The sequence below is a fragment of the Meleagris gallopavo genome, chromosome 4 (genome assembly GCF_905368555.1).
Source record: "Meleagris gallopavo chromosome 4, MGAL_WU_HG_1.1, whole genome shotgun sequence".
Lineage (NCBI taxonomy): Eukaryota > Metazoa > Chordata > Aves > Galliformes > Phasianidae > Meleagris > Meleagris gallopavo.
In genome coordinates, this window is record NC_139407.1 from 56,606,250 (window position 1) to 56,626,597 (window position 20,348).

At 37.0% G+C, this 20,348-nt stretch overlaps 1 protein-coding gene across 3 annotated transcripts in view; it reads right to left on the minus strand.

Moving 5' to 3' along the window:
• Positions 1–20,348, minus strand: part of CPEB2 (cytoplasmic polyadenylation element binding protein 2) — a 53,081-nt gene that overhangs the window by 2,818 nt on the left and 29,915 nt on the right. For 2 of the 3 annotated variants that reach the window (XM_085223455.1, XM_085223456.1), the window contains 6 exons: positions 16,917–17,087; positions 15,733–15,822; positions 8,745–8,863; positions 8,338–8,452; positions 5,077–5,258; positions 1–1,166 (listed from right to left, as the gene is read on the minus strand). The exon at positions 1–1,166 is cut by the window's left edge and continues 2,818 nt beyond it. In XM_085223455.1, coding sequence (XP_085079581.1) covers positions 939–1,166; positions 5,077–5,258; positions 8,338–8,452; positions 8,745–8,863; positions 15,733–15,822; positions 16,917–17,087 — 905 coding nt within the window. In that variant the 3' untranslated portion in view covers positions 1–938. Of the gene's footprint in view, positions 1,167–5,076; positions 5,308–8,337; positions 8,453–8,744; positions 8,864–15,732; positions 15,823–16,916; positions 17,088–20,348 lie in introns of all 3 variants that reach the window. The other variant, XR_014883212.1, reaches the window with a different exon arrangement.

The window sequence follows — 20,348 nt, forward strand, 5'->3', positions numbered from 1 at the left end:
ACTAATTTGCATATTGTACACATGTAGGACATCTTTTTTACTTCAGTCACAATAATGCATGCAAGTTTGTTTTTTGTAACAAATTTTGTAAATTTGCTCATGCTACCTAGTTTCAAGAGAGCCTTTTTTGAACATCTGCAATAACTCACCTCTTGTTAATTAATAGTTCTAGTGCATGCATATGGTTTATACAGGTAAGTAAACATGCAATTTTTTCACATTCTAAAACTATGGCAGTTTAAGCCATATTGTGCTGCCTGCATTTAATCTGTAATGCAGTGTGTCTTAAACGTTTCAATCCCGTATTAATAGGTGGCATTACACATAACACCTATATAGCAGCAAAGCTAATACAGCTTGTGATTAAAAATGTTTAAAAATAGCTAATAAATCAGATTATCTTGAGGTATTATTTCTTGCAAGTCAAAATGGAGAGCAAAAAATCAACCCTAATTTTTAGTTTATGTATACACTGAAAATAGCAACAACAATAAAAATAAGCTTTTTGTAGCAGACATATTCCATCTTCACTATTTTGCTACCTTTGGTAAATTACTGGGGCAGATCTTGAAGTTAAAAACCCATGTTTAGAAATAAGTGCACGCTTCACCCACTAAATATAGCAGCAGACTGTGTGCCCCTACGCAAAAACATTCTCATATCTAGTTTTAACTTTACATATAAAAATAACTTGGAGAAAATACAAAAAAACATTTTATTTTAACATGAAAATATCACAAAAATTAGTAAGCCTGAGATGTAGGGTTTTGGTGAAAAACAAGAGGCTTGTAGTGTTTTGGCTGCTGATAAAGATGCATGTATTGATAGCTGGGGTGAAAAGCAGAAGAATGCACTTATTTCTTCTGCATGTCAGTATCTTCAAACACAGTAAGCCACATGCACCCTTCTTTCCTTATGTAGATGCTGGTTCACCATGTTTAATTCCAGCGGAAGTGGATCTGACGTGGGCGGTCAGCCCCCTCCTTTACCAATGGCTTATGGAATTCACGTCCTGCACGGGAGTGGATATTTGCCCAACAAAACTCACAGTAATACTGCAGGCAAGTGACATTGGCACAGAAGAAAGGAGCAAACTTTCCACCACATCGTGCGCCCTGGCATTCGTCACACATCTGGTCATCCAACACATATGGCTTTACCTCCACCTGTTAGAGTGAGACACAAAGAATTCCAGTTAACACCTATTATTCCCACTGAAAAGATAGATGAGTGTGCTCAGGTTTTCTCTCTTCCAGAAAAAAAAAAGGAATCTGACATCAGATATGCTTACATCTCTACCCAATTCACCGCTTTTTATTACTGTTTACCATTTACCAGCTCCCAATCTATCCATACAAAAAGCTAAACAATTCAACACAGATCTTCAGAAGTGCATTAGATATGTAACTAATGGCTACACCAGAACCTCCAATTAACTTACTCTGGAAAGATACCCTTGGCACGTGATAAAACCAAAGTAAGTGTAGAAAATAAACCACTGGTCCCAAAGCTCTGTGAAGAAATCTCACCAGCTCCCAAGTACACCCCAACACGATACCCAGTTTTGTACTGCTTAGCAAATAACACACATACAAGAATGTAACCGTTTATACCTGGACAAGAAGTCTCTGCATGTACTACCTTCCTTTGCCAATTAGAAGCACTTCCTGCAGGCTTGATTACTTCTGTTGGTACTCTTAACTCCCATGACTTCACTCCAAATTTCTAAAATACGACCGAATTAGGAGTTTCTGATCTGGATCACATATTACTTTCCTTTATTTAATTTCTTTTTATTTTTTAGCTTTGAGATGCACAGGAATTTTTGTTCAAAATGGTCCTGAATTTATTTTTAAAAGATCATTCTGCAAATCTACAGCCTGCTAGAAACACCTGTGTTACACAGCTTCTTTCTCCCAAACTGCTCTGACTGCCAGAGTGGAAAAGTGGCAGGATTCCAGTGGTACATTTGCACAATGTCTCTGCATCACTGAACTGTTACAGACTGCACTCAGACAGGAAGAAGAACTTCACAATAAAGCACAAAATGAATTGACACCATCATTAAGGAATGTATTGTTGTTTTCCTTTCCTTATTTTTTTTTTAAAGACAGTGTTTTCAACTTTTGTTGGCAAAAACAATTATTCCAATTTATCCCTACAATACAAGTTTTTTTTTTTTCCCTGATATTTACTGTTACTTGAGAAGAATCCTACACACAGTGACCTCATGTACCACACTCAAATGGAGTATGTTTGGAATACTAAGATCTCCAGAATAAAATGACATTTTTGGATGTTATTTCCAGAGCTACAAAATAAAAGCCAGGCTGGATGTGGCTCTGAGCAGCCTGGTCTGGTGGTTGGTGACCCTGCACACAGCAGAGAGTAAAAACTAGATGATCTTTGAGGTCTTTCTCAACCCAGGCCATTTCTATGATTCTATAAAGCTAGCAAACACCCAATGGTTTGCAAAAAAGCCCAAAACAAAACACCAACACTACTGATTTTCTTAGCTTCAGAAAATGCATACTTGAGTGGTCAAACACACATACATTTGAAACACAGTATGCTTCTTTCTTCTGACAGCGTACATTCAGTATGAACTGATTTCTTACTTGCAACGATCTGCATCAGCACAAGTTATGCTTGGGCTTTCCAATAAACAGCAACTTTATGCAGTCATTCTGTTTGTGGTCCAACATTACTGAAAGCATGAAATACCATGAGTTTCATGCTTTGGTACGTTGATGCACCAAGATAAGTATTAAGGAGGTTACAAACGTTATTAGATAAACATTTTAGGGAACTGAAGTATCACATGAAGCGGATGGAGACTGATGGCATATGAAAGTTAACATTTTAAAGAATTTTTGGAGATGGAACTCCAAATGAGTTTCAAAGAAATGTTTGGAACTGATCTGTCTTATATGATGGAATAGCATGAAGAGCACTTTGCAGAAGAAAAACATCTGCTGGAGAAACTAAACATATCCGTATCGAAAGAATTAAAGAAAGCTCCAGAGGTAAGGAAGAAGTTAAGGTCACAGACAGCGTCTGTAAAGCCACAGTGACACCAAGTATTTCTATTAAGATAGGAAAAGATATATGTTAAAAATGCCATAAATACTTTCAACAGCAGCTCAGATGGATAAAGAGGAGAACAGCAAACTTTAACCATGAAAGAAAAGACACAGAACTGGTTATGAAAAAATGTGAAAAGACAGCACACCTACAGAAACTGGCTGTAACTGGCAACAGAAAGACTAGTAAGATGAAGCACAGAACAGTCTCTAAGACTGTACAAAAACGTGTAATGTATTGCTAAATAGGCCAGCATATATTTCTATCTCAGGTGAAGGCAGTACCTGAAGTACAACCGTCCTCCACATTTATAAAATCAGCATTTATATTAATGCAAATGACTCAGTTGTGTACTTATATTTTACTATATAAATAATATCAGGACTGAACATACGATTTAAATATAGAGAAAGTTATTAAAAAAATGAGATTAAAAACCTCTGGCATATGAACAGAACAGATCATAAACCCTCTCCATCATGATAAGGTTAAAAGACAAATTTATTAAAATATTTAGATTTGGCATCACTGTGTTTTGGAAGTAGAGCACCATAGGAACAGCAGATGTTTTTGAAGAAATCAAACCCAAGGAAGCTAACAAACATGCCCAAGAAGAAATCATTTAACTGCTATCTGTGTAAATTAAGTCTCATGGATATCACTCAAACACTGTGCTTCTGAGCTTTGGTATTTATGGCAGACTGCGTGCTGATTTGTTTTTCCGTCCATGCTCCAAGAGGTCTGCAGCAGATGCCCACAGTTTTATTGAAATTTCACTCTCCATATCTCTTTAAGTTTTTCATAGTTACACAATATAAAAAAAAAAAGTTCAATCACCTCTGCAAAGAGCAAGCACTGTCATTTCAGAAGCCTGCTCAGCATCCAAATGGCCCTTGAGATTTCCAGTGAGCTATCATTACGGGCATTTTTCCTGTTATGTAACTAGAGGGAAGCCAGAACTTCTAGCCAAAGTCAGCTGCAAGTCACAGGAACAGCAATGTCACCAGCAAAATGTAGCTGTAAGGACTGGATGTGAAGACTACTTCACCATCCACATTCATTCCCACTCATCTCCTGGAAAGAACTTTGGGGATTTCAGCTCCCCAGGCAACTGGTATCTGAGAGACACGTAAGCCTGTATTGCTTTGCCTATTTGAAAGGAGAGAAGCACCTGCTATGGCCTTCAGTTAAGTGCACCAATTTCTTTCTGCAATGTCTTTGATCTGTAGAGGAGACTGGACCTTGAACTATTTACTCATTTCTCCTCTAAGACATAAAAAAAAAACTGTAACAAAAACCAACCCAGAGCACCATTAATAACACTATCTGCATCGACAACTCTTGACATCAGAACTAGTCAACTTCAACCTAATCTAATTTAGACGTCAGTTTTCTTTGCTACTCTCATAGTTCTAATTGAGAGCAATGAAATAGACTTGTCTTCTGAAAAGTTAGCTTTGCTTTAGCTAGCAAAAATCATTTACTGCAACCAGAAAGGTACACTGTTAAGTACACAGAATCAGATTCTCTCTGAATGGAAAGGATGAGTTAAGGTTAAGTATGGTTGATTTTCCAAAGCACTGACAATCATGGTTGAAGTTAAAGGCAGCGGAAAATTAGACCTGTTCTGAAACCAATAAATAACAGAGGTTCCCATGAATGACAGACGAATTATTACAATATTCGTTTTCATTAGAACAAGGGTGAAAAAAATTTTCAACAAAACTAGGAATTCCAGAATGGAAAGAACATATGGTCTAACATATGCCCAAGGAACAAACTGCTGCTTTGTGGAATGCTCGTTGTTTCAGGGGCATTCAGAGTTTAACTCCTGGAACCTGTGAAGCTAGGGAAATATCAGAAAAAATGTTAGAGCTGGCACAAAAGTGGATCAGAACACAAAGTTATGCATCCTAAGAAATTGTGTTATAAATCACTGCTCCCACATATCTAAGAAAATCCACCCAAATAAACTCATTCTGTGTAACTTACTCGTTTATCTATATCGCCATGCTGAAGTTGAACAAACCGAGCACTGATGGCAGCAATGTAACTCTGCTGATTGGAAAAAGCAACACGTCCAGCACCTTTTGGGTATTTCAGCTCAGGGTCAGTATCAATTCCTGCGTAACAAACTCCACCATACAGACGGTCCATGATCATTGCCAATTCCACTATTAGGAAACAAAACAATGTTCACTTGATCTGTTCTCACTGTACAAACTCAAAAAATCCAGAAAAGTTAATTTTAGTAATTAATTCTCCAACAACTTATGTAACTGTAATTAAAAAAAAAATCACAACATGTAGAATTAAATTGTGAAATAGTCAGCAGACACATCTTTCACACTGTAGCCACATACATCCAGGGAACAATGGAGCTGCAAGTCTTTGCAGTCCTTAGTAACCTGGAACTGAAATTCAAGGGCAGTTTTCCATAAGGGATAACAGATGACTTTTTGGGCAGGATGGAATGCAAGCTGCATAGAATCCACATGCCCCAAATTCCTTGCTACATGTTCTCTGTCTGTACAATTGCTCTACATTCAACTTGAATTTCAAGCTGTAGTTAGGATCTTTTCACCAGGCGTGCAGAGCTCGATCATCTCTACAGTACGTCACTATATAGAAATTCAAATTCATAGAATCAATAATCTCCAATTTCACAATAAATATTTCAGCAAACCTTTAGTAATATTTTATACTGAATTCAATTTAGCAATTCACTGAGATGGAATATATCTTTTTCAAAACAAATATCCCCTGCCTCAAGACATAAAGGTGTCAGCAGACATTGATTTTCAATAGTTGTTTGAACAGTGTGATAAAGTTTTACTGTTTTTTTGAAGGCATGATTCTTATTTCACAATGCCATAAAAGTTTCATTTTCACATATGCCAAAGATTTTAAAGCAAAGTCTAAGACTGTATACATTAAATTTATCACAGACCCTTAGCAAAGTAATCTGGAGTATCAGGACAGAATTAAGGAGAAAATTAACCTGCAGTTGGAATGCTCATTTACGAAGTATTACAGAGTGATGCAGTCAAACGTCCTCTTGAAAGCAAAATAACAAAAAAGCTTGATCATTGTAGGTCCAAGATAGAAAAGTTTTATATGCTGTATACCTCAAATTTGTTCTACCACTTCCTGTTTCTCCTGCGTCTTCCACATGAAAGCTCATCTTACTGTAATGACATAACTTAGTACAAACAGTGGAAGACTAACGAAGTCCTGAGTCTTTCTAAGAGAAATCTGGACTTGAAATGCTGTATGTAATGTTTCACATCAACTCACTTACTAGAAGGGCACTGTAAAACAACGTAAAAGGCTACTGCAGTCTGTCTCACAAAGCAGACTGTCCTGGTTGCAGATCAACCATTTCACAGCTACAGAAACATTGAAATTTTCCTCCATGCATTCCAACAAGAGCTGAGAAAGTGTCCTGCAATCTCATATAGCACTGTATCATACAGACTGTGTTAGCTGTCTGAATTTCTTCCCATTTTCCTCTAATCATACTTACTATCTGCATTTCTCCTTATCCATGTTATCCACAGTAACTGCAACCAGCAATAGAAAAGCAGCTAATGTACAGTAACAGTACAAAAAGAGCTTCACTCATGGAGCAGAGGCCACAGCGCTATTTTAAAAACAAGAAACAGCAATTTTACTAGTAAGATGAAAGTATTTTCTACAGCTTTAGGCATTGTAATAGTGTCCAGTGTATCTCAGAGGTGAACAGTGATTTGTGATCTACCAAAAGCAGAAGAAGGCAATTACCAGAGAAACAGAAGTATAGATGAGTATTTTTTTCAAGCAGCAAGCTGGCTGGACTGATTAGCAGAGCTTTAAACTAGATTTGATGAGGGAAGACGATGCACTTCTGAGTGACAGAGAAAGGTTGTTGAACAGTGTCATTTTAAGAAGTAGCAGTGAAAAACCTCACCTTCTTCCCGAAAGAAATTTGGGAGGGCTCCTCTAAGAAGGTAATGCAACCCATTGCATAGCTGTAGAATCTCTATACCAATGCATGCTGCATGGGAAATAAGCAGGAGCTGGAAGCCATGTCATAATTGGAAGATTATGCTCTGACTGATATCAGAAATGTTGTGGGATGAATTGCACACATGGAACAATGCAATTGAGTTTTTTAGAAGAGACAGATAGGGCAGGATGGGCAGGGGAGTTGCCCTCTATGTTAAGAAGTGGACGGATTAAGAAGAGCTGCCTTTAAGAAACAGTGATGATCAGGCTGAGAACTTGTGGATTAAAATTAGGGATCAGACAAATAAAGGACATCTGGTGGCTGGGGTCTTCTGCAGGCTGCCTGATCAAGGGGAGCCTCTGACAAGGCCTTCTTGCTTTATCTACAAGGTCTGTCACTCTCACAGGCTCTCATCAAAAGCCCACCTGTGTAACTTACTCATGGAAACCTCCTTTAGCAAAGGTTGGACTAGATGATCCCCAAAGGTCCCTTCCAATCCCTAAGATTTGCTCCAGATGGTTTTAGTCAACTGCTCTATATCTAGGTGGAGCCTGGTGATGAGTGATATAACCACGGGGTCCATCCTGGAACCCAGTGCTCTTCAACACCTACATCCATGACCTAGACTGTGGATACTTGCACCCCCAGCAAGTGACACTAAGTTCAGTGGTGCAGTTGATACAACAGACAGAAGGGATGCCATCCAAAGAGACCTGAACAAGCTTGAACAGTGGGCCCAAGTGAACTCAATTAGGTTCAGCAAGTCCACATGCGAGGTGCTGCACCTTGGCAGGGGCAATCCAATCTCATGGCCTCACAAAGAGGCCTTCCTGTACTTAAAAAGAGCTTATAAACAGGAGTGAGACCAGTTTTCCATGGTCTGATAGTGACAAGACTAGGGGAAACAACTTTAAACTAAGGGGGAATTCAGGTTAGATGTTAGGAAGAAATTCTTTACCCAGAGGGTGGTGAGGCACTGGAACAGGCTGCCCAGACAGCCCATGGATGTGCCGTCTCTGGAGGTGTTCCAAGGCAAACTTGGATGGTGCCATGGGCAACTTGATCACGTGGGAGGCAATCCTGTCCAGGGTAGGAGAAATGGAGCTAGCTGATCCTTAAGACTGCTTCCAATTAAAGCAGCTTTATGATTCATATGATTCTATGAACACCTACAACTATCCATACATATCTGTATACAATTATGCATGATTAAAATGATTTCTAATAATCTCCCACTTTTCAAGAGAGACATAATTTATACTCACCAGCTCTTAATGGTCTAGGGACTCCTCCAACAAAAATTGTTTTTCGAGGATCAAGTGGCTGGGAACCATCCATCACAAAGTCACTATCACTTAGATTCCAGGGACGGATCTGAACCTATTAAAAAGGGGAAGAAAATGACATGCTAGTTTCTGTTTCACTGTTTTCTAAATATATACTTATCAGCCTATATAAACCAACAGTAGTCATAACCCTATTAGCTTTGCATGTCTTGATGTTCCATTTTAATCCTATTAATTCAAACCTCAATGGTTTTAAAATCATCTGATTGTTCCAGATGTTGAGAGCTGCCAATGGTAGTTTGCTGTTGATTATTTTCATCATCATTTCAAATGCAGCGTTAGACAGATGGCAGCTGAAGCCTGCAGGCCATCTACTGTTTACTTACTGGCTTGTCCTTGATAGTAGGACTGGAAACACACAGATAGAGCTTTCCATCTTCTTCAATACAGGCATCAATCAGTGCCTGGACAGAACTCTCTTCTTGGAACAGGAGGAATGCATAACCTAGAGTGAAGAAGAAAATAAAACAGTTAATTTTTTTATATTATATTTACTTTTCTTTAATTGTCTTCTCCATACAAATGTGTTTACTTGAAATGTAGAAGAAAATCAAATCAACTCTTTGTTATTAGTCGAGTTCTTCATCTGTGTGCTAATTTGCTGTTATCAATACAACTGTGGGCAAATACTTCTATCCTTAAAAAAAAAAAGAAAACACACCAAAGAGACTAATAATCAAATAAAAGCAAACATGTCTGCTCTATCATATATTCTAAGTACAGACTGAGCACAACTCAGAGGTAGCTGCAGACATTATACAATGAAAATCCGACTTGGCACAGAGGACTAATCTCTATTCTAGAGATTAGATCAAAGTACTTTGTTACATAAGTGACCCAGCAAGCCTCCCAAACACTATAAAAATAGGAATCAAAAAGCTTATTTAATGCTACAGTAAAAACACTCAGACAAGCTAGGAACCTAACACAATAGAATGCTGTAATGGTTACCGTATGATATATACAGAACTTGTTACTTTACAGGCACCCCATACCACAATTTGGATGCATTCTAAAGTAGACCTTAAAAGGACATAAATCCTCATTTTTTCCTCACATTAATAGCAAGTGTAGAACATTAACATAAAGTGAAAAAATAAGTTCTGAAGCACCTGCTCTAGAGTGAGGTTGGCAAGAGGGAATATGGCTGCTTCACCAAGCCTTTTGGAAATGCTACTGCTTTTTGCAGAGGTACTACTCAGTCACTGGCAACCCCATACTGCAAACAGTGTAGGTCATCAAGGCATTAACAGAACAGAGTGCATCTCAAAGAGCATTAAAGATTCAATGTTTTAAGAAACATAAGATCAGAGAAACAAATGCAAATGATTTTAGATCCATGGGAGCAAAAGCAGGATTTAAATAAAAAGCTGTAAAGGCCTACGCTGTTTTTCCTAATAACTTGTACCTGATCTCATATCCCTCATACCATGGTCCTGTCACAGCTCCCTTCAAAGGACACAACTGTGCATATTCTACTTTCATGTAAATCTTACTCAGTTTATTAAAAAAGTCTGTAGGGAATCTTTGAGCTTTGGCTAAGGCATTTCCTGGTGAAATCCAGTGTTATTAAAAATACTGTTCAGCAATGAAAATTCTGTTCAAATTAAACTTAATTAGTAATTACTTAGACTCAAAAGCCTTGTTTAAGGGGGATATCTTTCAGTATTTACTTTGCAATTTAAAATTCACATATAAGCCATGTAAAACTCAATGAGCCAGGGCATGTGCAGACTAGCATGGATAAGTGAGACTAGAACCACAAAACTGTCTTCACCTGCATAGAAGCCAAGTGCATACAGTCCAGTTTGAATGGAGATCTCAGTACAAGAATGGCAGGAATGCAAAAACTTGATTACCCGAGGTGAGGGCTAAATGGGTGACACACAAACAATCACAGCCAGAATTATGTAAAACAATTTGCTGGAAGCTGATATTTCATCAATTTTTATCCTAACACAAATCAATGTTACTGGCATATGGCTCCTGACACATAAATAGAATCAGAGTCCCCAGATCATCTATGACCTGTATGTCTGCAGCTATTAATATGCTTAGCAGGAGCCTTGTGAAGAAACAGACAATTCCAATAGGAACTAGATAAGGGAACAATTAGGATTACTATATTCTACCACAACCTAAAATAAAAACAAGGAAAGCAAAATCAGAATTATATACTACCACTGCCTTCTCAACAGTATCTGAAGAACTCACGTCTGGGTTCATCCCATTTAATTTTAAGCAACAGAGAGACCTGTGTCAAGAACTTAGCTGTACTTTTGAAAACATGGAAAACCTGAGGTTAGCAAATCCATCTGGCTAAAGTTTTGCTCCATAGCTCTAGTGCTTCCATGACTTTAAAGGTGTTTTAGTTCACTCCTCAAGCCTAGTTTGGAAGAAAATAACTAGCTCTCTTGGAGAAAAAACATGGCTGTAGAGGATAATATACTTCAGATCCAACACTTTACAGACATGGCCAATCCCTTCCCACAGTCTGGATACAACCCTTCTTTACTTGCATTATGGCACATATCCTTGCACAAACCAATTATACATTAGCCAAACTTCTACAAAGAACACCACAGTTACATAAGGATCCAGGCTTTCTATTCATTAAGCAGAAAGGAATTTACAGTCTTAGATGCTTAATTAAGATATAAGTTTGGGCTTTTCCTCCTCCAGCTACCAGATGCTGACAACTATATGTACAGACTTAATTCTCATCCCTTTCTGCTTTCTTAAGATACGTCTCTATTGGATTATTTTTATCCTCTATAATTCATGAACTATTGTGAACTGATTGACTGCAAAGGCAGTTAGTTAGCTGCTGGTGGTAACTGCGCATAGGTGTGACGAGAAGGATTTTATAATGATACCAAACTACAATTACTATGTGTAATAGAAAGTATATGTAGTAACTGTGAAACGTGGAATGGAGGTATTGTGAAGAGTACTTTATTGTACCACAGAACAGTTTAATTCTCTAGTTTCTTGTTTTTCTTGTGTACCACATCTGTCATGAAACCGTAACAGCTTCATACCCAACAGCAGCACAAGTCTGTTCACAACGGAAAAGAAAAGCTGCTCTAATAGGATTCTCTGAAGGAAGATGCTTCATACCTTTGGGTCATATGCACACTGGCAGTAGCAGGTCATGATCAGATATTGCTTGCCAAAAGGCAACCCAAGCCTGTATGGTTTCCATAAGTGAAAAATGTTAGATGAAACAGTCTTATAAAAATGTATTGTTCATGTGTACCAGCATTTATGCCTTCTGTGGAGGATAAAGTTTAGGTAACCCCTGCTAGCATTTAATTGTTGACTAAATTACTCTGCATTACACTGCAATGGTTATAAATACTGCTGTTTTCAAAGGGAAACGGTGAGGGTGAGTTTGATAATATCATTCCCACAAAATTATCTCAAAGAAAAGGGAAATCTTTCTGGAGATCATAACTGACAATAAAACTACATTCCCTGATATCTAAAAATGCTGCACTGGTTATAATCATTGTTTCTCTGAGTACAAACAAGACTTCAAGAATCTTTTATATATATATAAAGAAATAAATATATATATAACATATGTATATATTAATAAATGAAACTGTTCTAAGAATCCAAGCAAAACAAAACAAAAAACCCCAATCAAAAACCTATATACAGAATCAGTGCTTTCATTTTTTTATTTACTACACAGAAAAGGTGGCTAATATGAATTTCTGGCCAGGCATAATTTTTTTATTCCACAATATGGAACTTTACAAAAGGAGAAAAGAAATTTCTGTTAATGCATAGCTCCATGTAGAAATCTGAAAGCAGCTGTAAGTTCGATTTGACTCCAATTAACTGCTATCACCAGTGACTTAGAAGAGAGGTAAAGAAAATCAGTATAAGCCAGCATGGATGGTCTGTATCAGCCAGCAGAGCTGCATTTTCTTTTATGGTTGGGTCCCCTACTGTTCTAACAGTCTTCCCCAGAGGAGAGCTAAAACAAACAAACAAGTGTAAACTACTGACAATGGATGTATATTTGATAATGGGAATAATTCACATTTGGGAAGGATACATAAATTTTTAAATCAGTCACCTTTTACCGAGAATCAACTCCAAATTACTCTTTTAGTGAGAATGTACAAGCTGGCACAACTGCAATGTAGATGTTAGCTAAGGCATTTTTGATTGAGAGGGAGGTGGTGCAGGATTCACCTTGAGACCCAAGCGAACCCTATTTCCATATCTCTATTTCTGTGGAAATATTCTTGACTGAGTTTAAGCTCTGTGGTCAGCAGAGATCTAGTTAATGTTGCCAGTGGTGTCTGGGCAGTTATTCTGCCAACAAGAGTGACACAGAGATGCCTTGCATGACTCACCCTCTGCAGTACTCTGCCTAACCTCCAGCTGCTGTTCTAGGGTGGTGTGGGACTTCACTAGGTACTGTACCACGTTTGCCATCCGTGGGTAAATCTTGATATTCTTGGTTTGGAGAAATGAATCAAGCACAATGAGCTTACATTACAGTGACCTGAATAGCCCTTTGTACTCCAGTGACTCTATTGGCAAGATTCCCATTAATTAAAGGAAGCTTAGATGCTAATCGCACATGAAGACACCTACAGTTATTTGCCTGAATCCAGAGTTCAGTCCAACCCAAGGAGCTCGAATGAGCTGGTAACAAGTTAACCAATGGACCTAGGGTTTTGCTCCTTGAACTAGAAACAGAATGTTTTCAGCATGATTTTTTCAGTCAGTTGTAAGTTAGCAGTTAATAATCTTGAATAAATGAAGCTACTGCATGACTACTGGGACAGAAAGCAAAAGAAATACGCAGACAATTAGAAAAAGCTGGAGATACTGTCTTGTTTAAACAGATTATCCTCTGTTTTATACAGACTATAAATAGTACAGAACATACAAACAACTGGTCCTCCTTTGAAAGGCTCTTTGGATCAGCATATCCTCACCGCACCATTTCTTTCTGAGCTTCATTATCATGAGAATGGAGTTCTCACCTCAGCAGTCGCTTTGAAGGTGTGTGCCAACTAACTAATAACAGGAGTTATGATAAGCAGTGACAAGATAGAAAGGAAGGAATTCCCCATTACAGCTGGCAGATCACTTACTGACTGTACTTTGATCTCAACAGAATAATTCTTTTTCTGCTTCATAACTGAGTTTCCTTCTAAGATTAGTGTGAAGTGTTTAAAATTCCTGCTATCTTCAGGCCTCATTTTGTGGTGAACCAATACAAAATGTAATTAGCAAATAAAAGGCAGTTGGTGTTTCTCAGGAGGCAGTCAGCCTTGACAGATCAGTATTTCTTCAAGTAAGGAAATACTTCTTATGAACTTGGCCTTCCCTCAGGACTATCTGTAAGCAGAGAGCCTGGAAGGAAGCACAGCCTGGAAAACTGAACAAAAGTACTAAAGCAGTAACAAAAGATAACAAAAAAAAAGACCAAACAAGCAACAAAACAGGCTGTATGTCTTCAACATGCTGAATACTAATGTATTGAACAGCCCAGAAACGGATAACTCTGAGATGTCTTTGGAATTTCAAGTCTCTAACAAGACTGGACAAAAACAGATAGATACTAAATTATTTCCACGCAAAGTAGTAAACTAGACAGCAAAGATTAGAAATTAAAATGAACTCCTTGTGCTATTATATGGTGCTTATATTGATAATTATCAATCAATCTCAAAGCTTTCTTTGTATTTAGCCTATGTTTAGCAGTTTTAGGTATCTTATTAAACATATCTACACTGTTCCTGCCTGCACAAGTGCCTAACGCTGAAATACATTAAGATAATTTCTATCATAGCCTATCGTAAAGTAATCATATGTCTTATCTGGTGCAGTGAAAGAACCACATTACATATAAACACAGAAGTATTCAACAGTTAAGAGTAAACTGTATTTCCAGACTATCTACAAATAGAAACCTACACTGTATTTTAAATGTCTGAGATTATTCCAGGCTACTATCACACTATAAAACAATGATGAATACTGTAGTAAAGGGACAGTTTGATTATAAAGTGTTACTAAAGTTCATGTAAAGATCAGTTAACCAACTGAACACTTGGTATCTAAGTGTTTTCCAAATTAATTAAATCAACAAACCAGAATTCTTTTACCTACATTCTCTGCTTTCAATACAGACTTATCATTACTATTATTTTCACTATAAATTTTACAAATTTTCCAACTGCAAAGTCTCAAAATGCATACTTAAGATATTTACATTCTGAGCCAGGACTGTCTCCTCAGAAATTAACACCAGAACTCATTTCTTCCAGTGAAGAATGTATTAGACCTTCCCTCTTCTACATATTCAATACAGACTCTGTGAGTTGAGCCTCTCCCTCCAGAGTTTCTCTTGGTAAATTGTAAGCAAAGATGCACTCCTTAGGATAATTAAATTTAGTTAAGACACTAGATTTTTATTGGGCTGACAATCAAAAAAGTAGAAGGCTCTTTGGCTTGAGTTCCATACAGTATTCATAAATGCTCTTCAAATACTTTCAACTCCTTTACCTGCTCTTTAGATGACTATCTGAGGAAATATGCCTGTTTTTAAAATGGCATAGTCTGTCAGATAAATAACTGAGAATAGGTAAACAAAGGCAGTATGCCTGTATTTGTCACTTCCAGGGAAGGAAAGAGTTGCTGTATTATTCTCTACAAAATGAACAACCTCACATTTTTGTGTTTATTTTATACATACTAAATACACAATTTCACATCTACAGAGATAAGCTACACAGTTTACCTAAATGTACAAATTTAGTCTAGATTTTGAATATCAAAGAGCAACACTAGAAACAGTTAAAAATCACTATTTAACCTGATCTCAAAAAAGATAATTAGTGCTTCAATAGATGCTCATGTCTTAAAAATGGAATAAAGACAAAATTCATATACCCAAATAACATCCTTCTGAATCCTGCCTGTAATCCTCTACAAAAGATTAGATTTAGGATTAAAAATATAATCAAATTTTAGTTTTAGCAATCAGAAATGCAAATAATAGATCTCTGAATTAATGACATGTACAGTTTTATAACACTGATCTAATAATTGGGAAATGAAATTATGGAAGATTCTTCAGAAGTCCAATACTGAACCAGGCAGAATACTACAACTCTCTGTATTTAATACTTGGTATGTAGAGCCTTGTCTGAACATGCACTGAAACTGCAGAATTAACTGTTCACAGGGATTTTAAATTATATCCTTTGGGAGAAGATGAGACAGTTTGCCCAAGTAGGATTTGCACTCAGTGACAGATCACAGCCTTCCAACTCTTACCTTTTGGTGGAAAATAAGACTTGCTTTCTGCTTTGTGAGGCCAATCTACTACCAAAGGCCCAAATCGTCTGAAGCTAGCAGTAATTTCATCTGAAAACAGATGTAACAGTTGAAATTAAAACAAATAAAAAAGTACTCAATGACAAAGTACTATCAAATAAAGATCTTTGTTTATAGCAAAGTTTGACGTTTCATGGAAATAGAGGAGCGAAGTTTCCAAGTTTCCCAAACAAAAGCCATAAACAGATACCTCTTTCAAGTGTTAACATTTACACAAATGCTTCTGGCGATTTTATGCTTGCATTTGTTGTTTTTTTTTTTAAATATATTTTTTCAATTACTCAGTAACAAGGGATTTCAGAAGGATACAGACAACTAAAGGCACATAAGCAGGCAAGAAAGAAAGAGATCTCCATGTGTCTTTGTTTGGCATTTGTATTAAAAGGAACAGTTCACATTTGAGTTAGATGCTGAAGCGTACAAAAGAAAAGCTGAGATATATTAAAATAAATCCCCTAGTACATTACAGGGGAGCATCATCTTGAAGATGAAACTAAAGTATGGTCTTCCCATGTCTGAAAGATAATTAACCACAGGCAGCTTATTTGGTTTGCAAGTTATTCTAGGATTACACTGAACCTTGTAAAGGGATTTCTGTTTACATTACAAAACTAGCATGCAATTTACATTTATCTGCACAGCAGAAACCTAATATTAAACAGTACGACCAGTTCAAATCAGCACTATTATACAAAACAATTCCAACTGCATCACATAATGATCTGAGCTTCCATGATACATTCTGTATTTAGTGCATCACACAGTGCTCTTCGACTTGACCTTCCTCTGCTTTAGTTTCTCTGTTTAGTAAGAGGAACAATATTAATCTTTCTAAACCACTTTCGAGATTTTCAGGTAATGGTAAAATAGAATTTGAAATTCAATTACTAATAGTCATTTCCCAGGAATAGATGATAAAGTAGGTTCATACAGAGGACAGTATGTAGGGCTAACACATATTTGAAAGGAATATGCATCCCCATATCAGTGAAAGATAAGCATAACCACAAATTCCAGGCACTGTATGAAACTCTTGAAAGCAGAATAAGAACTAAATCATTTAAAAATCAAAAGGAGCGGACATTACTTTGCTAGATGATTTATTTTCACTACCTACAGCTCACCTTCATCAATATCTGGTGGAAGACCTCCAACAAACACTTTCCGAGAAAAGCGCTCAATTCGTTCCCCATTCTGATGACCAGAATAGCAGGTAGGTGAATTTAAGACTCCAACTTGATCATTATGACCATCATCCAACAACCCATCATCTATCGGGAAGAGGGAAGAACGGCCTTAAAAAGAAAAAAAAAAAAAATAGTATTTATACATTAAAACAACTTCACAACAGTACACTGTAATGCAGTTTTAGAATGGGGAAGGGGAGAATAGCTGTCTGGAAAATAAATAAAAATATCAAGATATTAGAAAAGTACACATTGGCTAACGAATAATAAGGCAATGAGAAACGTATTAAAACCTCCAAAGGGAAATTCAAGACTGTAAACTGGCATCTCTGTAAATATAATACCTCATGCTATCTTGTATTATAGTTACTCTGCTGCATCAAGCAGGAAAATAACAGTTTGTTCTTAAATAAAGAATCTTGTTTATAAGAGATCATATTAAGGGCTGCTTAAGTGAATTTAATTAGCTTGCCTTTGGTTTAGCTTCAAGATAAAGGGATAGCTTCTATCACACAAAAGACTACTGCATGTCTAAAAATTACACTTTAATTGACCAGACAGAAATGGAGAACAATATATACATGGTAGGTCATTTCAAATGGGTATGTTGCCTCTTTTCTTTTAGAATATTCTGATTCTGCTGATTTAGTTTCTATGAAAGCAGAAGATAATTTTAACAAATGAGCATAGTGTAACACCTGAAAAACAAGTCACAATGCTGACTGACACTCGCTTTCGATTTTATGACAGTTGTGAAGGGAAGCCTTTGGGTGGCTCCTAACACGTAGCAGTCTGCTGTGACACTGCAGTTACCCTATGTGAGGACAAGGGAAGTCAGGTTTAAAGGGTTGTTGTTGCATGCCTTCTCTCCTTGTAACAAAACATGTTCCAACTGAAAAGCTACTGCAACTGTGACATCCAAGACCACCGTAGGACGGCTTTGCAATTGCAAAGTAATCAAAACAGACACATAGATGGCAAAGGAGATTCAAAACGTGGTGTTTCTGTCCCACTTTCACATACATAACCATTTTCCTGTTTGCAAATTTCAGAGAACTCCGAAGCAAAAGACCCTGACAGTCACACATCTTCAGTTAATCAAACTTTCACTGCTTTAAGTTAGCAACAAAAATTAACCACAGTTTCAAGTTCAGAAGTTAAAAAAAAAAAAAAAGCAAAAAAAACACTTTAGCAAGGCAAAATAAATACGCCAACATCAGCATTTATTCTGACATGCAATTCTTCTGTTTCTTTCTCACTTTTTAATCTATTACTATTTATTACTAAGTCATTTTGGAATTCAGCTGCTTTCCAAAAACAGAAAAAGAGCAACCTAAAAAACAACCTAGCATATTTTTGGGAAGCAAGTTCATTTTCCACCTCAACTGACCAACTTCTTCCTAGTTCGCCCACTGCAAATCAGAAGCAGTAGGTTTGTGATAGCTGAGTCTGCAGTAACTTAGCTGCAATCTATGCTGCAGTCTAACTTTTACCCCGTCTCATAAAAGCCCCTTAGGAACACCTGCAGAAATTCTGCTGTAAAGCCTCGTGGCCCTACGTTGATATCTGAATCCACTATAAAAATACAGTACATCAGAAACACTGAAATACAAATGTGAAATACAAATGTGCTAGAAATCAACTAAACATAATTGTTAAGAGGATCATCAAACAGAAGCAGGATCGCTGGACAGTACTGAGTAATAAAGAACAGTAACTACAAAGTCCCTGAGGCGGCATTTCATGTTTATGCCTGAAGTAGCAATCTGATAGAGTGGAATGCAGCAAACACAGTAAGTCATAGCAGGCTCCGTCATTCTAAAAATGGTGATGTATGTGAAAATATGACTCGCGGAAAGCAAGTGATGGCATCCTCATTTGCTACCATAAGGATGCACTCATTTAGAACACAGATGACAGGAGCAGCAGAGAGCTTTTAGAAATGGAAGCAAGGAGCTTGTGTTGATGGGGCAGAAAAGTCAGAAAGCAATGGACAAACACAGCTGGAAGAAGCAGCTAGGAAGACTCTTCTTGTAAATGACCTATTTAGACAGAAAAAGAGCAGGATCATGCTATGACAACCCCAGAACAGAAAAGACTGCAGCAGCTGTGTAATGGATGTGAGTTTCAGTTATGAAGACTAATAGGAACGATCAGGTCTTATGTCTATGAAGGAATGGTAATATTTGGTTACCAATCAAGGAAAGAGGACTACAATATTTAAATGATTTAAAAATATGCCGACTCTAATTTAATAAGTGCTGGTTAGACTGCTGCCAGAGAAGCATTTAAGTTTTTTTTTTCCTGAAACAAGCAAACAAAAACCACACACACATGTAATCAGTATCTCTTCAGATGACAAAAGTTACGTTTTCATTTTTCTCTGAAATTATTTTAGATAACTCCATTTCTGACTTAGAGTATACCAAGTACTTAGGAAGAAAAATCCCTACTAAACAATAATCACCAGAGGGATTTATTCTTTTCACAGACCGGAGTTAAAATCTCATGACAAGGAGAATCTAAGGCCTGGTTCCCATTACAAATTAAACCATGAGAAAGCGTTTTTGAAGCGGTATCAGTGAGATCAGTTTAACGTGGGGAAAGGTTTCCCAAAAGCAGTGTAGCTCCTCAGAGAGCTAGGATGACAGTGAGGACAACGCATTAACACATTCAGATGCACTATTTGATTCCAAATATTTATTTCTTCCTTCTTTTCACTTTTAAATGCCTCTCATCTAACGACAGTAAAAAGTAATTTCCTAGGCTTTCAAATCTCTCCCAAGGACTCTGAACTAGAAGGATAAGCCCTTTAAATGCTTGTTTATTTTTGTTCTATGGCAGTGAAAATAATTATATGGAATCTGACACAAATTGTCAGAACACTATGGTGCTATTACAGGCATCGATCATGGTTGACATCACTCCTTTTTAAAATGGGGCTAAAAACCAACTTGGTATGAACACAGAGATCAAGACAGATAAATTCGGTGTATATTGTGAAGACTGAAAGTTATCGAAAATCTTGGTGCTTTTGCTGCACGTTTTCATAACAACCACAGGTTACATTCTCATATAGTTGAATCAGTACTGTTTTTCTACAGTCAGTACACATATGCTGATTTATACTACTATCTATTTACTGTTTCCAAAGGATTGTCTGTTAGATTTCTTACCAAGCTTATGAAATGTTTTCAAGATTTACTCTACACAATCACTTACACAAAAGCAAATGAAGACAAGTTAGGACAATTAGCAAACCATATACTTTTAAAGGAGGCAAAAACTGCAAGCAGTTACCATTAGCATGAACAAAATTATGATTAGAGCTACAGTGTTTTAACTGATTAAGGGATTTGTAATTCAAAA